Below are 16,761 nucleotides of genomic sequence, written 5' to 3' on the forward strand. Positions count from 1 at the left end.
GGTGACAAATCCACTAAGAACATTTTAAAGGCAGCAGAGCAGAGCATAGTTACCTGGTCATGCTATCAATCACTCTTCCACTTGAGGTATAACTCCACTTCTGGCTTTTTGGTGGTAAATTGAAGATGAGGTTCAGACTTTTTCCTGTCTGAGTTGGTTTTCAAACTACGATGCTCAGTTCTGTCTCCTGAGTAAGCTAAGATTACAGGTGTGAGCCACCGGTGCCCAGCTAGACCATCACTTGGAGAATATGCTCCATGCCTACCTGCCTCTGATGGTAAATGAGAGAAGGATTTCTCTTTAAGGACACAGCATAGCAGTGGGATCATCCCTTCTCCAACTTGTGCCAAATCTACATGATTTCTGGCTGCTTATAACCCAGCTCAGTAGTTCAGAAATGCCAACAACTACCACCAAATATTTGCTGCTTTCTGCAGAAATGAAAGGATAAAGTGTGAACCACTGGAGAAAATGGTAAATAGCTTTGAATGACTGGTGTACCCGTGGTAAGAAGCACTGCTGCTGTCAACTAGCTGCCCAGGTGCTGGTGGACACGGGCCCTCCATTTCAGGAATCTTGGGTGACCCTTCTGTGTAGGTTGTTGAGAAAGACACGTGGAGATATGATGCTTGTCTCCTTCCAGCTCCTCTGGTAGGTCATCCTACTTTCCAGCAGGTTCCACCCCCTAGAGAACCCCTCCCATCCCCTCTGACACCTGTGTACTGCCTTCTCTTTCCCCTCCCACTCTAATCAGCCCCTTCCTCTTTTTTCTCTGCCTATCCCTCACGACTGAGACAGGCCCTCACATCCCATGCTCCCCTCTAGCAAAAAGTCTTGGGAGCCAACAGAAAGGCAGAGATGGGGAATCAAGTGCCCCTATTAGGGGCTAGGTTAGATGCCAGAGACAGAGGAGAAGGTGACCCAAGAGAAGAGGTGGCCCATGGTGAAGCCCGTCACCGGCTCTGGAGAGAGGCCAGAGGAAAATAAAGCCAGCGGGGGCTAAGGGTGTGGGCTCCGGAGTCTCCTGATTTGAATAACAGCCCAGTCACTATCAGGCCAGGCAAATGACCTATCACTCTGAGTCAAATGTTTTCATTTATAAAGATGGGGGAATAACCATAATGATGAGAATACATTTAACCCTACTGAAGTGCAGGTGTAATAATGCTTGAGAGTTTCCTTTTCATAATAAAAAATAATGAGATAATCATAGGGCCTGCTCCATAGGGACATTAAAAGGATTAACTGGTACCTGGTACATAATACAAATTCAATGAGTGTTGCGTTCCCTGTTTTCTGGTTGTTTCTCCAAGTCTGCCTGCTGGCTAGGGTGAGACAGTCTTCTAATGACTGCCTTTGGGGCTTTCTACTATAGTCATAGAAGGGTGGAGGCTCTGCTCTGTTAAGGGGATGGGGCAGTATATCCTCTGACTGGACGCCCCAGCCAGAGTAGGGGAAAGGAAAGGAATCAAGTGCCAAAAGAAAGGAATCTCCAACTAGATTAATCCAGTCTCTTTGACCTGAGGAGCTTTCCAAGGCTGAGCTAGTGGCCCCCATGCTATTCCACAGGTACTGAGGCCTAGGGAGATCACCATGCTGTCTTATACCATTTACCTTTGAGGTCCAGACTCCTAATTTTGCTTGTAATGAACACAGCCATAGATATTTATTTACACCTGGCAGAGATTTCAAGAATTGTTTTTTGTTTTTTTGTTTTTGTTTTCATCTGGTCGTGGGGCTTGAATGCTGGGCCTGCCCCTCAGCTCTTCAGCTCTAGGCTAGGGCTCTACCACTTGAGCCACAGCACCACTTCCAGTTTTCTGGTGGTTTATTGGAGATTAGAGTCTCATGGATTTAACTGCCTCAGTACCTGTGGAATAGCGTGGGGGACACTAGCTCAGCCTTGGAAAGCTCCTCAGGTCATTCCTCCCAGGAAGGGACTGTCAGCTCCACTGTGAGCTCACCCTTTAGAAGGAAGCAGCCTTGGGTACTGAATTTGCAAATCTAAATATAACAACAATAATGCCCCCAGGAAGATCAGGCTGGAGGAAGTGGGCACGAGGAGGCCAGGGGCAGAACTGGACAAGACTGTGGGCCTCCTGGAGGAGGAAAGCGTTCTGCTGCATGGGTGAAACATTCCAGACAGAAATGGTGTTCAGTCTCAACATGGTGAACTGAGCCAAAGGTTTCTACTTTAAACCAAATCCTGCCTTGGCAAGCTCCTCTGGGAGGGCGCTGAAGAGCTAAAAAGAAAGCAAGGTTCTTTCCAACACCCTTTCCCCTACTAAGCTCTTATAAAATGTATTTCTGCTGAGTGCCAGGGGCTCACGCCTATAATCCTAGCTACTCAGGAGGCTGAGATCTGAGGATCACAGTTCAAAGCCAGCCCAGGCGAGAAAGTCCATGAGACTCTTATCTCCAATAAACCACTCAGAAAACTGGAAGTGGCACTGTGGCTGAAGTGGTAGAGCACTAGCTTTGAGCTGAAGAGCTGAGGGACAGGACTCAGGTCCAGAGTTCAAGTCCCACAACTGACAAAATAAAATGTATTTCTGACAGATGCTAATATTTTTTAAGTTGTTTGCTATATTTAATCATTAGAGGTGAGTATGGATGGCTCACACCTGGGATCCTAGCTACTTAAGAGGCAGAGATTGGGGAGGGGGGGTGTCATAGTTCAAAAACATCCCAGGCAGTAAGAGCTCATATGATTTCATTTCAACCAATAGCTGGGCGTGGGAGTACAGTTCTGTCATCCCAGTGACATAGACTGGAAGATTATGCAGTGCAGAGCAGCCTGAGCATAAAATGAGATCCCATCTTGAAAATAACCAGCACAACAAGGGCTGGTTGATGGTATAGCTCAAGTGATAGTGTAAGCATTATGCCCATGTTTGGTCCTCAGCTCCATCCACACCTGAGTTTTTAATCAGTTGTGGGGCTTGAACTCGGCCTGGACACTGTCCCTCAGCTCTTCAGTTCAAGGCTGGCACTCTACCACTTGAGCCACAGCGCCACTTCTGGTTTTCTGGTGGTTATTGGGAGATAAGAGTTTCATGGACTTTCCTTCCTGGGCTGGCTTTGAATTGTGATCCTCAAATCTCAGCCTCCTGAGTAGCTAGGATTACAGGTGTGAGCAAACAGAGCCCGGCTGCACTCTGGGTGGTTTTTTTTGTTTTTTTTTTGTCAGCCATGGGCTTGAACTCTGGGCCTGGGCGCTGTCCCTCAGCTCTTCAGCTCAAGGCTAGCACTCTACCACTTGAGCCACGGCACCACTTCCAGTTTTATAGTGGTTTATTGGAGATAAGAGTCTCATGGACTTTCTTGCCGAGCTGGCTTTGAACCACAATCCTCAGATCTCAGCCTCCTGAGTAGCTAGGATTATAAGCAAGAATCACCAGCTCCGGGCTACACTCTGGATTTTTAATAAACAAATATAGGACACCTTTTGGCATTTCAGAGGATGACTTGGGAGAGAGACTAGGTTGGAAGGAACAGAGGGGGAACCTGAGACTACGGCCCCCTTCCTGTCCCTCAGGCCCACCCAAGGCTCTCAGCACTGGCAGGCAGCACTAACGTCACACCACCCTTGCTTCTCCAGGATTCTCAGGTTGGCCTGGTCTGCTTCCTCTCCTCCCTCAAGACTAGGGGCCTGATTCTCCACCACCGCCTACAGCAGACAGTTAAAAGCCCTCAGTTTACAGAAGAATGTGTATTTAAAGCCTAAGTAAATGGCCCATGTGTGAAAATGTCCAAAATATATAAAATTGGTTGGAATGATCACGGACTTCTTGGAAAGGACCCTGGAAACACAGGAAACAAAAGTAAAAATAGACAGGTGGGATGACATCAATTTAGAAAGATTCTGCACAGCAAAGGAGATAGTACAGTAAGAAGACAACCTACAGAATGGGAGGAAATATTTGAGAACTATACATCTGATATAGATACATATCAGAAATGCATATATATAATATAAAATATAGAAAGAACTCGTAATTCAAAAGAAATGGGCAAGACCTAAGGAGCTTTTTTTGGGGGGGGGAAGGGGGTCTGGTCATGGGGCCTGAACTCTGGGCCTGGGCGCTGTCTCTCAGCTCTTCAGCTCAAGGCTAGCGCTCTACCACTTGAGTCACAGCGCTACTTCTGGCTTTTTTCTTTTTGCTTATGTGGTGCTGAGGAATTGAACCCAGGGCCTCAGGCATGCAAGGCAAGCGCTCTACCACTGAGCTACCTTCCCAGCCCCTAAGCGGCTTTTCTTAAAAGAAGACACAAATGATCAATGGGAACCTGAAAAAAAAATTCATCATCAGTAATCACCAAGGAAATGAACATCAAAGACGCAATGAGTGCTTAGCAAGGTGGGACAAGCCTATAATCTCAGCTTAGAGGCAGGAGTATCAGGCATTTGAGGGCAGATTGCCTGTATAATGAGTTTGGAACCAGCCTGGGTTAATATAGTGAGACTGTCTCAAAAAACCAACCAAACAAAAAACAACAAGCCATCACTTCACTCCATTTAGAACGGTACTATCAAAAGACAAGATAGCAAGCTCTGGGTTGCTGGGAACCTAATTTAGTGCAGGCATTATGGAAGACAGCATGGAGGCTCCTTCAAAAGTAGAACTACCAGCCAGTGGCCAGTGGCTCACACATGCAATCCTACCTATTCCCGAGGCTGACCTGGAGGAGTACTGTTTGAAGTCACCCCAGGCAGAAAAGCTCACATCTTTGATGAATCCACAGAATGCTGGCCTAGAGACCTGGCTCATCAAATGGTTGAGCTCCCGCCATGAGCAAGAAAGTTAAACAATACTGAATTCAGCCAGGTACTTGTAATCCTAGCTACTCAGGAGGCTGAGATCTGAGGATCACAGTTCAAAGCCAGGAGGGGCAGGAAAGTCCATGAGACTATTAGCTCCAATTAACCACCAGAAAACCGGAAGTGGCACTGTGGCTCAAGTGGTACAGCGCTTGCCTTGAGCTGAAGAGTTGAGGAACGAACAGGGTTCAGGCCCAAAATTCAAGCACCATAACTGACCAAAAAAAGAGTGAATTCAAGCCCTAGTACACACCCACTTCCCCCACACACACATACACACATGCACACAAGATCCACCATGTGATCCAACTATCCTACTAGTGGATATATGGCCAAAGTGAATGGAATCATGATGTCAAAGAGATATCTGTACTCCGAGGTTAATTTCAGTACTGTTGGTCAGAACAAGCAATGGAAACTACCTAAGTGTCTATCAGTGATGAATGGCTAAAGAGTACATAGTCCATATCACAAAGGCAATAATGTTCAGCCATTAAAAGGGATAAAATCCTGTCATTTACAACAGACGTACAATTCAACATTATTATTTAAAGTAAAGTAAGCTAGGCTCAGAAAGACAAGTACCACATTGTCTCATTTATGTATGAAATTGAAAAACACAAGTTTCCCCTTAAAAAATGGGTTATTTATGCCTATCTAAATCTCAGTTACTTGGAAGGCAGAGATTAAGAGGATCTCTGCCAAAAGCTAGTGAGACTCGTCTCAACAAATACACTGGCTATAATGGTACATACCTGTAATCCTAGCCTTGTGAAAGGCCATAGATAGGAGGATGGAAGCTTAAAGGTGTTTTGGGTAATGTGGGCAAGTGGAAGATAGTTGAGAGCGTGAAAATCTTTTTCTTCTCACAATCAAACCTCTCCTAGAAGCCTAAAAGAAGAAAACCTTGACCTGGCCTTTTATTGGGGGGGGGGGGGGAGGGGGGGGTGATAACTATCTCTCATGTAACCAAGGCTGGCTGGCCTTGAATTCACTATCTTCCTTTTGTACCCTCACATGAGAAACCACTTAAACCTACTGTGTCCATATTGTTGTCTTCTCCAGAGTCACACACAGAACTCATACAGTGTGGAGGCTTTTCAAATTGTGTGTTTTCACTTAGCATGTATCATTTTTGGTTTGTTTACTTGAGACAGGGTCTCATGATGCAGCCAGAGCTATCTAGACTCATCTTCCTGTCTCAGCTCAGGTTATTTTCTGCCATTCAGGTTACAGTGCCGATACCTCTCCCTACTTTTGGTTCATTTTCCAGCACCTGTCAGGAACTGCTGAGCAGTCCTGGCCAAAGGTCCAAGGCCTCTTGAGTGGTCACACAGTATGTAGTCTATGCTTTGCCATAGTCTTTTCCTCTCCCTCTGCAGCCTTTGCAAGCTATGACTCTAGAGGATTTTTTTTTAATGAACATATTCAGGCATAGTGAGGTCTAAATTGAAACGGAAAAGTCAAGTCCTATTAAGAAGCAAGTCTGGTAAAGCTCTTACTTGCGTGGGTTTTCATGTAGATCACTCAACTCTGCACTTGGGTTAAAATGAACCTTAATTTTCCCCAAACAAATTCTGTATTGCTTTATTCAGGCACAACTAAGGCCCACTGTGGGAAAGACATTACCTATCACCATCCACTGCTGCTCAAAGGGTGGTCCTGGACCAGAAACATCAGTTTCACCTGGAAATTAATTAGGGATGCAAATTCTTCTGCTCCACTTCAAACCTATCCAATCAGAAACTCAGGGGGCAGGATCAGATGGGAGATCAACTGTGCCTTTTCCATCCAGGAATTTCCGTCACAACTAACTGAAAGAACCCAACTGGTCTATCAGATTCTGAACTTTCTCTGAAGGTCCCCAAACTGTTGGTGACTTACAAAGACTCAATTTAATTAAATGCAAAATAATGTTTAGTATTTGGAGGTTTTGCTGTAGGGATTCTCTCTCTCTCTCCGTCTCTCTCTCTCTCTTTTATTCATGAAAGATTTTAGAAGTCTTTTTTTCTTCAAAAGTCAGCCTAGTTATTAATTTTTTATGTTTAATTTTGTTTTTTTTTTACAGGCAACTTCAAAAGATAGTCCATGATATTAAGAACAATGAAGGTGGCATCATGGACAAAATCAAAAAGTAAGTTAGATTCTGTTTACAGATTTACTTATATGGAATAAATTTGCCAGTGTTTGAATGGAAGGAAGTAGAGTTCCCTTACTTAAGGGAGGAGATGCAACCTGATTAACTTGTGGCCCTTTCTTAGTGGGTAGAAGGAAGGCAGGGAGGGGGGGAGGGGGGCCTGGAGAGAGGCAGGGTCACTTTGTTCTGGAAACAAAGTGAGTGGAGGAACTCAGTACACTTGCACTTTCCTTCTAGCTGCCAAAGAGTAGCCTGACCAAGGTCAAAGCAGGAAAATCAGCCTGATAACTATCAAGTCAACCCCCCCCCTCCCCCAGGATGCTCCTAAAGAATTCCAAATAAGAACTCACAAAATCTAGTTCTCTGTCATATGAAATCTCTGCATGAAACACTTTTCTATTCCATAATCAGTCATGTTCACAGCAGCCATGAAACTCTGATTGTTTCTGAGTTTCTATTTCAAGCCTTTTGTGCATTGTCCCCCAGAGCTCTTTTTACTTGGCAAATCGTGTTTCTCATCCTGGAATAATGGCCACCATGGTCATTACCTTGGGCAATATCAAGGGCTCATTGGTTCAAAGTGAGCTGCAGTTAAGCTCACCCTCTAAGCCAGCCAACAGGGGCTGCCTTGAAAGCAGGAAACACAGTTGAACACACTGGTTCCTTTACATAAAGCTGTGACCAAGTTTTCATGGGTCTGTGCCATCTGAACAGAGAAGGACCCGGAAGTGCTGGGTGACTCTGTAGCTGCCAGCTACTGAGTAATGTTCAAAATATATCCTTTATTCTTGAGTTTGTCCTTGATCCAGGATGATTGGAGGCTGTTAAAGCACCTCTTCTTTTCTTTAAGGGAATGACAATAATAATGAAGAACAGTGGGTTTATATGTTTTTGGAAAGTTTACTATTCCATAAATTGACCTGGGCATCAGGCCCAGCTTTATTTTTGGTTTTTGTTCCTACAACTCCATGGACAATCTCTTTCCAGACTTCATCACAGGTTTAGCTTGATGAGGACTGTTGGGTAACTGGATGAAATAATAGATATAAGAGCCTATGGTGGAAAAAGTAATTTCAGTACAAATGTAAGCATTATTATTTCTAAAGAACTGCAATTCTGTTTTGGTAGAGGGCTTCTGTGGATTTAAAAATGAAAGCCAGATGCCAGTGGCTTACACCTATAATCCTAGCTCAAGCTGAGACCTGAAGATAGCAACTTAAAGACAGTGTGAGCAGGAAAGTTCAAGAGACTCTTATTTCCAATTAAATACCAAAAAGCCAGAAGTAGAGCTGTGGCTCAAGGTATAGAGCATTAGCTTTGGGCCCAAGAGTTCAGTGACAGCACCCAGGCCCTGAGTTTAAACTCCAGGCTCAATGCGCATGCATGTGCATGTGCATACACAGGCACACATGCACACACACACACACACACACACACACACACATCCCACATATAAGCTTCTGTATTGCATTATTCTAATAAATGAAATTTTTGTATATAATAGTTTTCCTGTACACTGCCTCTAAAAATAGACATGATAGTTTAGTAATTAAAGGCTACTCTGTATGTTTACTTACAAATTTTTAAATTTCATCAAGTAAATCATTCTTTTTTGTGTACATATGCAGTCCTGGGGCTTGGGCATTGTCTCTGAGCTTTTTCATTCAAGGCTAGCACTCTACCACTTGGGACTTTCTGACGATTTATTGGAGATAAGAATTTCACAGACTTTCCTTCCTTGGCTTGTTTGGAACTACAGTCATCAGATCTCAGCCTCCTAAGTCGCTAGGATTACAGGCATGAGCCACTGGCACCCATTCTTAGACAGAATGATAAATCATTACTAAAAGTAATGATTTACTGTAGACCTTGAATATTGATACACTCAGTGCTTACTTGTCATGCTTTTAAGTGGTGCAAACTAATTATAAGCAAAGTGTTTATTATAGCTAATTTTTGTCCTGTGTTTATAAAACATTTATTTATAAGACATTAAAGTATAGTTCATCTTGTCCTACCTTGCTATAACCAATCAGTACTGATTTTCCCTGGACTTCTGAATGCCATGCTTCCTAGTTTTTGGACCTCACAGAGCCAAGTTACCAACCACTTCACCTTCACCAAGTCATAGTCATGTGATGCCCTGGGGAGCTGGTGGGGAGGGTGGGGTGGAGATCTTCCGACCAAGTGCCTCACTGTTTACAGCACAGTTAATCTTTTAAGGGGTTGTAATCTTCCTATTCACCGTCTACAAACTATCTATCTCTATAACAACAGTTGTTCTGCCTACCTACTGACCTTTGGTCTCCTGTTTTTATCTCCAGGCTAAAAGTCAAAGCTCCTCCTAGTGTTCCTCGAAGGGACTATGACTTAGGTAAGAAAATTTCTAAACTTACATTACTGACATTTGACTCTTGTAATGTTTGTATTAGTTTGTTGAAAAGTGAGATATGTTCTACTGACTGGAAAACAAAAGATGTCTATCATAATTGGAAGAACTGATCTCTAGCATGAGCTATATAGAGGGAGCGCACAACTTTATCCATCTCTCAGTCCATCTGTGTGTCCATGCAGCTGTTTGTCACGCACGCTGCAGGTGCCAGGCATGTACAAGGTCTTAAGTAGAACTGCAGTACCAAATAAGTCAAATACAGTCTCCAGACTCCCAAATGTAGTCTGGGAGGAAAAAGAAGGGAAGTTGGAAGATGGGAACACTACATCCTGTAGGAATTCACAGCATTCAGACCAGATCTAACCTGAGGTGCAGGATGTGGGGAAGAGATGGTTTCCTTCACAAAAACGATGGTGAAATGGTGTTAAAGGGTTGGGGAATAAATAATTAATGGAGCGTTTGCTACTCAGTCTTCTATGAGATCAGCCTACAATTGATCCATCCCAAACTAGAACTGATTGTATGGGGGGGTGCTAGTACTGGGGCTTGAACTCAAGGTCTAGGCACTGTCCCTGAGCATTTGTGCTCAAGGCTAGAACTCTACCACTTGAGCCACAGCTCTACTTCTGGCTTTTTTAGCGCTTAATTGAAGATAAGAATCTCACAGCTTTTCCAGTTTGGTCTGGCTTCAAACCGTGATCTTCAGATCCCACCCTTCTGATAGCTAGGATTACAAGTGTGAGATCCCACTACCCAGACAGATGTGATTTTTGACAGAAGTTAGTCTTGAAGTTGGTAGTGTTTATGGCAGAGGTGAGCAAAATGAAATCTCCAACATGGTTTCCTTTTCTGGAGTATATAGGAGGCTAGATCTAAAATCTTTTTCTACAGTTTTAAGTAGAAATATTTCCTGAACTTGGACAGATCTATGCAGCCATTCATGAAAACAAGGGACTATAGACAACACGGATGATTCTTCTCTGCAGGACAACAACTAAAACCAAATCCAAATCTTTGGTGAATTGGATTAATTTTTTCCTGCTACCTGTCAAGATAGCAATAAATCAGATAGTTGAGTTGGACACTGATGAAATTTTATCCCATCAAGAAATATTGGCCAGCATATGTGAGTCTGATTCCTGGCCGGTCACAGTGTTCACTGACCTCACCCTGCCAACCTCTTACCAAGTTCAGGGAATTCCATACTCACAGTAAGAAAGGGGGATCTTAGCCTGGCTTTAAAATCTACCTTATCTATCTAAGCCAGATGCTGGTGGCTCACACCTGTAACCTAGATACTCAGGAAGTTGAGATCTAAGGATTGCAGTTCAAAGCCAGCAAGGGCAGGAAAGTCTGTGAGACTCTTGGCTTCAATAGCCACTAAAAAGGTGGAAGTGGAGCTGTGGCTCAAGTGGTAGAGTGCCTGTAAGGGGGGGGGGGAGGGAAGGTCAGGGATAATGCCCACATCCTGAGTTCAAGCCTCAGGGTCAGCACACTCACAAAAATGTCTATCTTATCTATAAGTCCAGAAATCTGCTTAGTGCACAGCACCTTTTTCCAAGGCTGACTTTGAGCCAAGCCCCTCAAATCTCAGCTTCCTGAGTAGCCAAGATGACAGGTATGATAGGCTTAATAACCAGCTTATCTGTTCTTGAAGTCCCTTGGAACACCGAAACACAGACCAGATTTGCAAAGGTAGTGTAACTCTTCTCAGCCCTAGCTACACAAAGTATGGTTCCCGGCTTCATGGCAGCTGCCATGGTCTGGAAGCTTGTTAGAAATGCAGAATTTCAGCCCTGCCACACAAACACCAGATGAAAATCAATTTCTCACAAGAGTTCCTGAGGATTTGAATGCATATTAGAGTTGAGCAGCTCTGTTGTAATTCATCTCTGTCCTGAAATCACTGCCTCTGACCTGAAAGACAAGCAGATCTTCATGTCCACAGAAGTTTGCTGAGTATCAGAAATCCATCCTTCCTGCTTTACCAGTAGGGCCTGGACCAGACTCCCTGCTGTTAACACTTGCTCCCTGGAATTAGTCCTAGCAAAAACCTCAACAATCCTGCACTTACTTACCCTGCCCTTCCCACCCAAGCCCTTTTCTCCCCACTCCCCTCTCTCTTACCCTTCCCATCCTCCCCCCCATTAACGTGCCCCAGGAGTATTGCCAGCTGCTTCCTCTGATCCCTAAGGTCCCAGCACAGCTGCAGAGTTAGGGCCTCAGCCCTAAAACTTCCCCGGAACTCTAGGAAGTCTCCAAGGACCTGTGCATGGAGATCTGAGCTGTGTATGGAAACTGAGCCTTCTGGGAACCTCTGGCCAGATTACTGCTCTCCAGTAACTGCAAAGACTTGGGCCACCCATGCCATGTAAGACATCACTACTTGTTCCCCCAGACAATGGAGCCATGTCCTCTTTCCTGTCCTGTGGGCAAGGCTTCTAAGCCAGGAGTGAGTGTTTGATGTTGGTGACATGGACCTTCTCATGGCAGAGGATGGACAGGACTAGCACCCTTTAGAGGCTGACAGAAGAATCACATAGTCCCTCTTCTGGCTTGACTCAGGACAAAGATTGGGACACACAAATAATGGTGTCCTGGCCCTTCAGGATAAAGATCCAACCAGTGAGAGGCTTGTGGCATTCAGCAGGGACCCACCAGCCCTGCCTTCATCTTTGAGTTGGTGACATTGTCACAGGCTTTTCATGGTCCACTGAGCAGAGGCAGCTGGTGCAGGGGAGGGAAAGGAAGAGAGCCAAGACCTGTGGGTATTCACTGTGTTCTGGATGTTTTGCCACATTCTTTGCCAATATAATCCATTCAATCTTCCCATTAGCATCATGATACAGAAATAACTATCTCAGGCTGGGCATGGTGCTGTGCACCTGTAATCACAGAGCTCACGAGGTTGAGCAGGAAGACAGACCTCAAAGCCAACTTATACTATGTAGTGAGACCCTATCTTCAGGAGAAAAAAGAAAAGAAAAGAAGAGAAGAAATTAGCTAGGGGCATGGCTCAAGTTGGAGAGCCCCCATCATGAGCAAAAAAGCCAAGCAAGAGCATGAGGCCCTGGGTTGAAGAAAGAAGTTACTGTCTTGGTTATGCAAATGAGGAAACGGCATCTTAGAGAAATGGAGTGTCCAAAGTGACTGCAGCCTTTGAAGGGAAAACTCACGCTCTTCTATTTGCCCTTATGCCGAGACAGGGGCATTTCGCTGGGATGCTGCCTACTACTGTAACACATCATAACCCCTGGTGTTAAGCACAGAACTCATTTCTCAGTTGTACACTTTCACAGCTGAGTAGTCTTCCACTTCTTTGAGCTCAGAGTGAAACGGAGGGAGGAAGTGGGGGGAGGGAGCCATTCTGATATAGGATATTGTAAGTTCCAGGCCCAAACTCCTAAAGTTCATATATCAGGTCTGGCCACTTGCCCCATATGCCAAAGACAGACAAATAACAGTGGAGGGCAGAGAAAGGATATTTAATTAACCTGAGAAGAATTAAGGTATGTATATGTGTATCACTATCTTCCTCATATGGACATGTACCATAGGTTTCAGATCAGTGCTGTCCCTCCTGCCTTCCAAGATGGCTACAAGGTAACTGCAGGAAAAGATGGCTCAGAGCAAAAGACACAGATGCAGTAGCAGCAGTGGCTCACACCAGTAATCCTACACCAAAAGCAGAGATCAGAGGATTGTGGTATAAAGCCTCCGGGCAGAAAAGTCCACAAGATTCTTATCTCCAATTAAACACCAGAAAACCAGAAGTGGAGTTGTGGCTCAAAGTGGTAGAGTACTAGCCTTGAGCAAAAGAGCTCAGGGACAGCACCTAGGCATGGAGGTCAAGTCCCCACTACCAACAAAAGAAAAAAGAAAAAGACACAGATGCAAAATGGAGGCAGATTGACTGTGTCATTAACCCTTATTCACTATAGAAAGGCAGGTTGGGCTGGAAATGTGGCTTAGCGGTAGAGTACTTGCCTCACATGCATGAAGCCCAGGGTTCAATGCCTCAGTACCACATACACAGAAAAAGCTGGAAGTGGTGCTGTGGCTCAAGTGGTAGAGTGCTAGCCTTGAGGAAAATAACTCAGGGACAGTGCCCACACCCTTAGCTCAAGCCCCAGGACTGGCAAAAAAAAAAAAAAAAAAAAAAGCTGGGTGCCAGTGGCTCAGGCCTGTAATCCTAGCTACTCAGGAGGCTGAGATCTGAGGATCACAGTTCAAAGCCAGCCCGGGCAGAAAAGTCTGTGAGACTCTTATCTCTAATAAAAACCACTAGAAAACCGGAAGTGGTGCTGTGGCTTAAGAGGAAGAGTGCTCGCCTTGAGCTGAAGAGCACAGGGACAGCACCCAGGCCTAGAGTTCAAGCCCCAGGACCAACAAAAACAAAAACAAACAAAAAAGCTCAGCAAGTCCAGTGGGACGGGGGTTTCATAAAGGCATTATCTAAAGTTTTCTATCAAAATAGCCAAAATAGAAACAGCTTGTGACCTGAAGTGTCAATCCTCAGTAATCCCAGGGACTAGAACTTTCTTCCCTCACAGTGGTAGGTGACTGTATTAGGCAAAGGACTTTTCTTTGAACTTCTTGGGAATTACCAATGATCACAAATACATTTTCATTTGCTAGGTCAACCCAAAGAGTGATTTATTAAAAATTATTTTCTGTTTATATCAGAAAATAATTTATGGCCCACAGTTGGATAGAAGAGAGAAGTTCCCCTGAGCATTTGCCATGGCTTTCCCAAGAGAGGGAACTACTGCCAACATTGTTTAAATGGTGGCTGCTCTGGTCCCAAGGCCATATTTCACCTAGAAAATCCCATTACTGGGATCTCCACCTGGAGCTACAGTCAGAAGTCTGCTGTGGCCAGGAGTAGAAATGGCATATATGAAATAAATAAGGCATTGAAGGCCTGGCTTAGGTGGTAGGGCACCTGTCAATGAGCAGGAAGTATGTTCCAGTTCGAGTGTCAGACCAAAGAGAAAACAAACAAACAAATGAATAGTCCTGTTGCTGTGCTGAGGAACTGAGGTTCATCCTCTAGGCTGGTAATGTCCCATGGTATAGAAAGGAACTGGGACTTTCTGGGGTGCAAGGCTCTCAGTCTTTCTGTCCTATAGTCTGTTACTGGCTGATTTTCTACACAGCACAGTAAACCCCAGGTGACCTCTAGGGTCACATTGTAGGATGGGGTTGGCTTCTCATACTTGTAATGTGTTTTGAAGGAGAAATATTCATTCTCGTTGGCTGCCATAACTCAGACCTATTTTCCTCTCCAAGCTGTCAGCTACTTCAGACCCACAGTCTGTCACCTCCATTTGTGTCCCCAATCCACCACAGAGCCCGGATGGTACCTGCTCCCTGGAACAAACTGAGGCTCACTCTGAGAATCTTCATGAGCTTTGAAGTCAGCCTCCAGGGCTCTGGTACTGGCTCTGTCCTTCACTATCTGACCATGGACATGTGACTCAGTCATTTTCTGTCTCAAATATTTTTTTTTGTTTTTTTTTGGGGGGGGGGTCTGGTCTTGGGGCCTGAACTCTGGGCCTGGGCACTGTCCCTCAGCTCTTCAGCTCAAGGCTAACACTCTACCACTTGAGCCACAGCGCCACTTCCAGCTTTTTTTCTTTTTGCTTATGTGGTGCTGAGGAATCGAACCCAGGGCCTCAGGTATGCAAAGCAAGCACTCTACCACTGAGCCACCTTCCCAGCCCTCAAATATGTGTTTTTAATGGATATGTGTGCTAGTCCAGAAGCCTGAACTCAAGCCAGGGTGCTGTTCCTGAGCGTTTTTGCACAAGGTTAACGCTTTACCACTTGATCTCCACTTCTGGCTTTTTACTGGTTAATTGGAGATAAGAGTCTCATGAACTTACCTGCACAGGCTGGTGTTGAACAATGATCCTCAGATCTCAGCCTTCTGAGATCTGGCTAGGATAACCGCCCCTGGCACCCAGCCTCCACACAAATTTTTGAGAAGGTTATGTGGATATAAAACTTAGACAATATTACCTAGAATATAGTAAAGTATTAGATAATCATTGTTAAACAACAACAAACAGAAGGTCAAACCTAGAGCCCAAGAGAATCACAGAAGTTACTTTCTATTGTATACATGTAGAAAGAGGCCTCCAGACGTGAGGTGTGTTCCTGCACTCCTCAATAGCTGGGACCAGCATCTGCATGAGAATTTATGTCTGAGTCCTGTCCAGTGTTCATTCTAGTATAGATAGATCCACATGCCAATTCAAGGAGAGCCACATTCACAGAGTAGGGACAAAGACAGACATGGGTCAGAAGCACCATTCTTCAGCCCCAGTGGGATGTCACTCATTTGTCTTCTGAAGAAGTCAGAATGAACAGATGGTTGTGGTAACTGCTAAAAGCCAAGTAAATGGCACCAGGAAGCCAAAAAGATCGAAAGGCAGGTTCAGACTGTAGACAGCTGACAGTCCTGTTCATACATTCCATGTCTCTTGCTGTTTCAGAGAGCCCTGCAGACGAGGGAGAGCAGTGGTCTGATGATTTTGTAAGTATTTGCTCCTGGGATTGAAAGCATCTTAGGGCCTTGTGGGAGACTTTTTAGAGGGCTTGTTTCTGAACTCCATACTGGCACTCAGCTGAGATTCACTGGAGATAGGCAGAGGGCACACTAGAAAGATCACCTCCAGACAAGGAGCCAATAATCTGGTAATGATTGACCTGACCTGGCCACTCAGTCTAAAGCATTGCAGTCATTACGTCAAGTCATCATGGCCAGGGCTGTATGAGGTAGTTACTTGACCCCATTCACAGTTCTCATTGGCTCAGCCACAACAGGTGCCAAAATGTGTCAGTGTTACCCCATCAGTTGGCAAACATTCTGCCATTCTACATTCTCCTAGTACATCACTCTCTGACCTCTGTCCAGGAGTTTCAAATCAACTTGTATCTGAAGAGTTTAATGCCAGGCCCACAAGATACCTCCACATTCAATGTCTGGGAGCTACTAAATTCAAATCCAGATAATATAAGCAGAATTTTGGAGGTCACGGTGTGAGAGAGAAGGATGTAACTATGGTGACACTGGTAGGTGCAGTGGCAGAATGAGCTGTCAACCCCCTCACAAAGTGGAAGCCACTTTTCTCCTAGGCTTGTGTGTGTGTGTGTGTGTGTGTGTGTGTACTGAGTCCGTCCAGAATCTGAGTTTGGAATCAGGAAGGAATCCCAGAAAGCCTCCGCACATCCTTACATAGATAAGGAAATAAGAGATTGAAAATGCGACTTTCCTACTGCCACTCAGTAGAATGAGAACTAGATCCCTAGTCCAATGCCCAGAATTGTACCTGAACCCAGTTCTGGGCTCTGCACACCCCCAGGAGTTTCTGCAGTCTTAAGGACAGATCATCTTCCTTCAGC

General features: G+C 44.8%; 1 protein-coding gene across 3 annotated transcripts in view; it reads left to right on the forward strand.

Moving 5' to 3' along the window:
- The window catches only part of Blnk (B cell linker), a 47,588-nt gene that overhangs the window by 9,577 nt on the left and 21,250 nt on the right, over positions 1–16,761 (forward strand). For all 3 annotated transcript variants that reach the window (XR_006148839.1, XM_042689287.1, XM_042689286.1), the window contains exons 2-4: positions 6,891–6,956; positions 9,284–9,333; positions 15,852–15,892. Coding sequence is in view for 2 of the 3 variants with exons in the window: in XM_042689287.1 (XP_042545221.1) it covers positions 6,891–6,956; positions 9,284–9,333; positions 15,852–15,892 (157 nt within the window). In the remaining variant the exon portion in view is untranslated. The remainder of the gene's footprint in view (positions 1–6,890; positions 6,957–9,283; positions 9,334–15,851; positions 15,893–16,761) is intronic.

The sequence above is a fragment of the Dipodomys spectabilis genome, unplaced genomic scaffold (assembly GCF_019054845.1).
Source record: "Dipodomys spectabilis isolate Male_0828 unplaced genomic scaffold, ASM1905484v1 ptg000125l, whole genome shotgun sequence".
NCBI lineage: Eukaryota > Metazoa > Chordata > Mammalia > Rodentia > Heteromyidae > Dipodomys > Dipodomys spectabilis.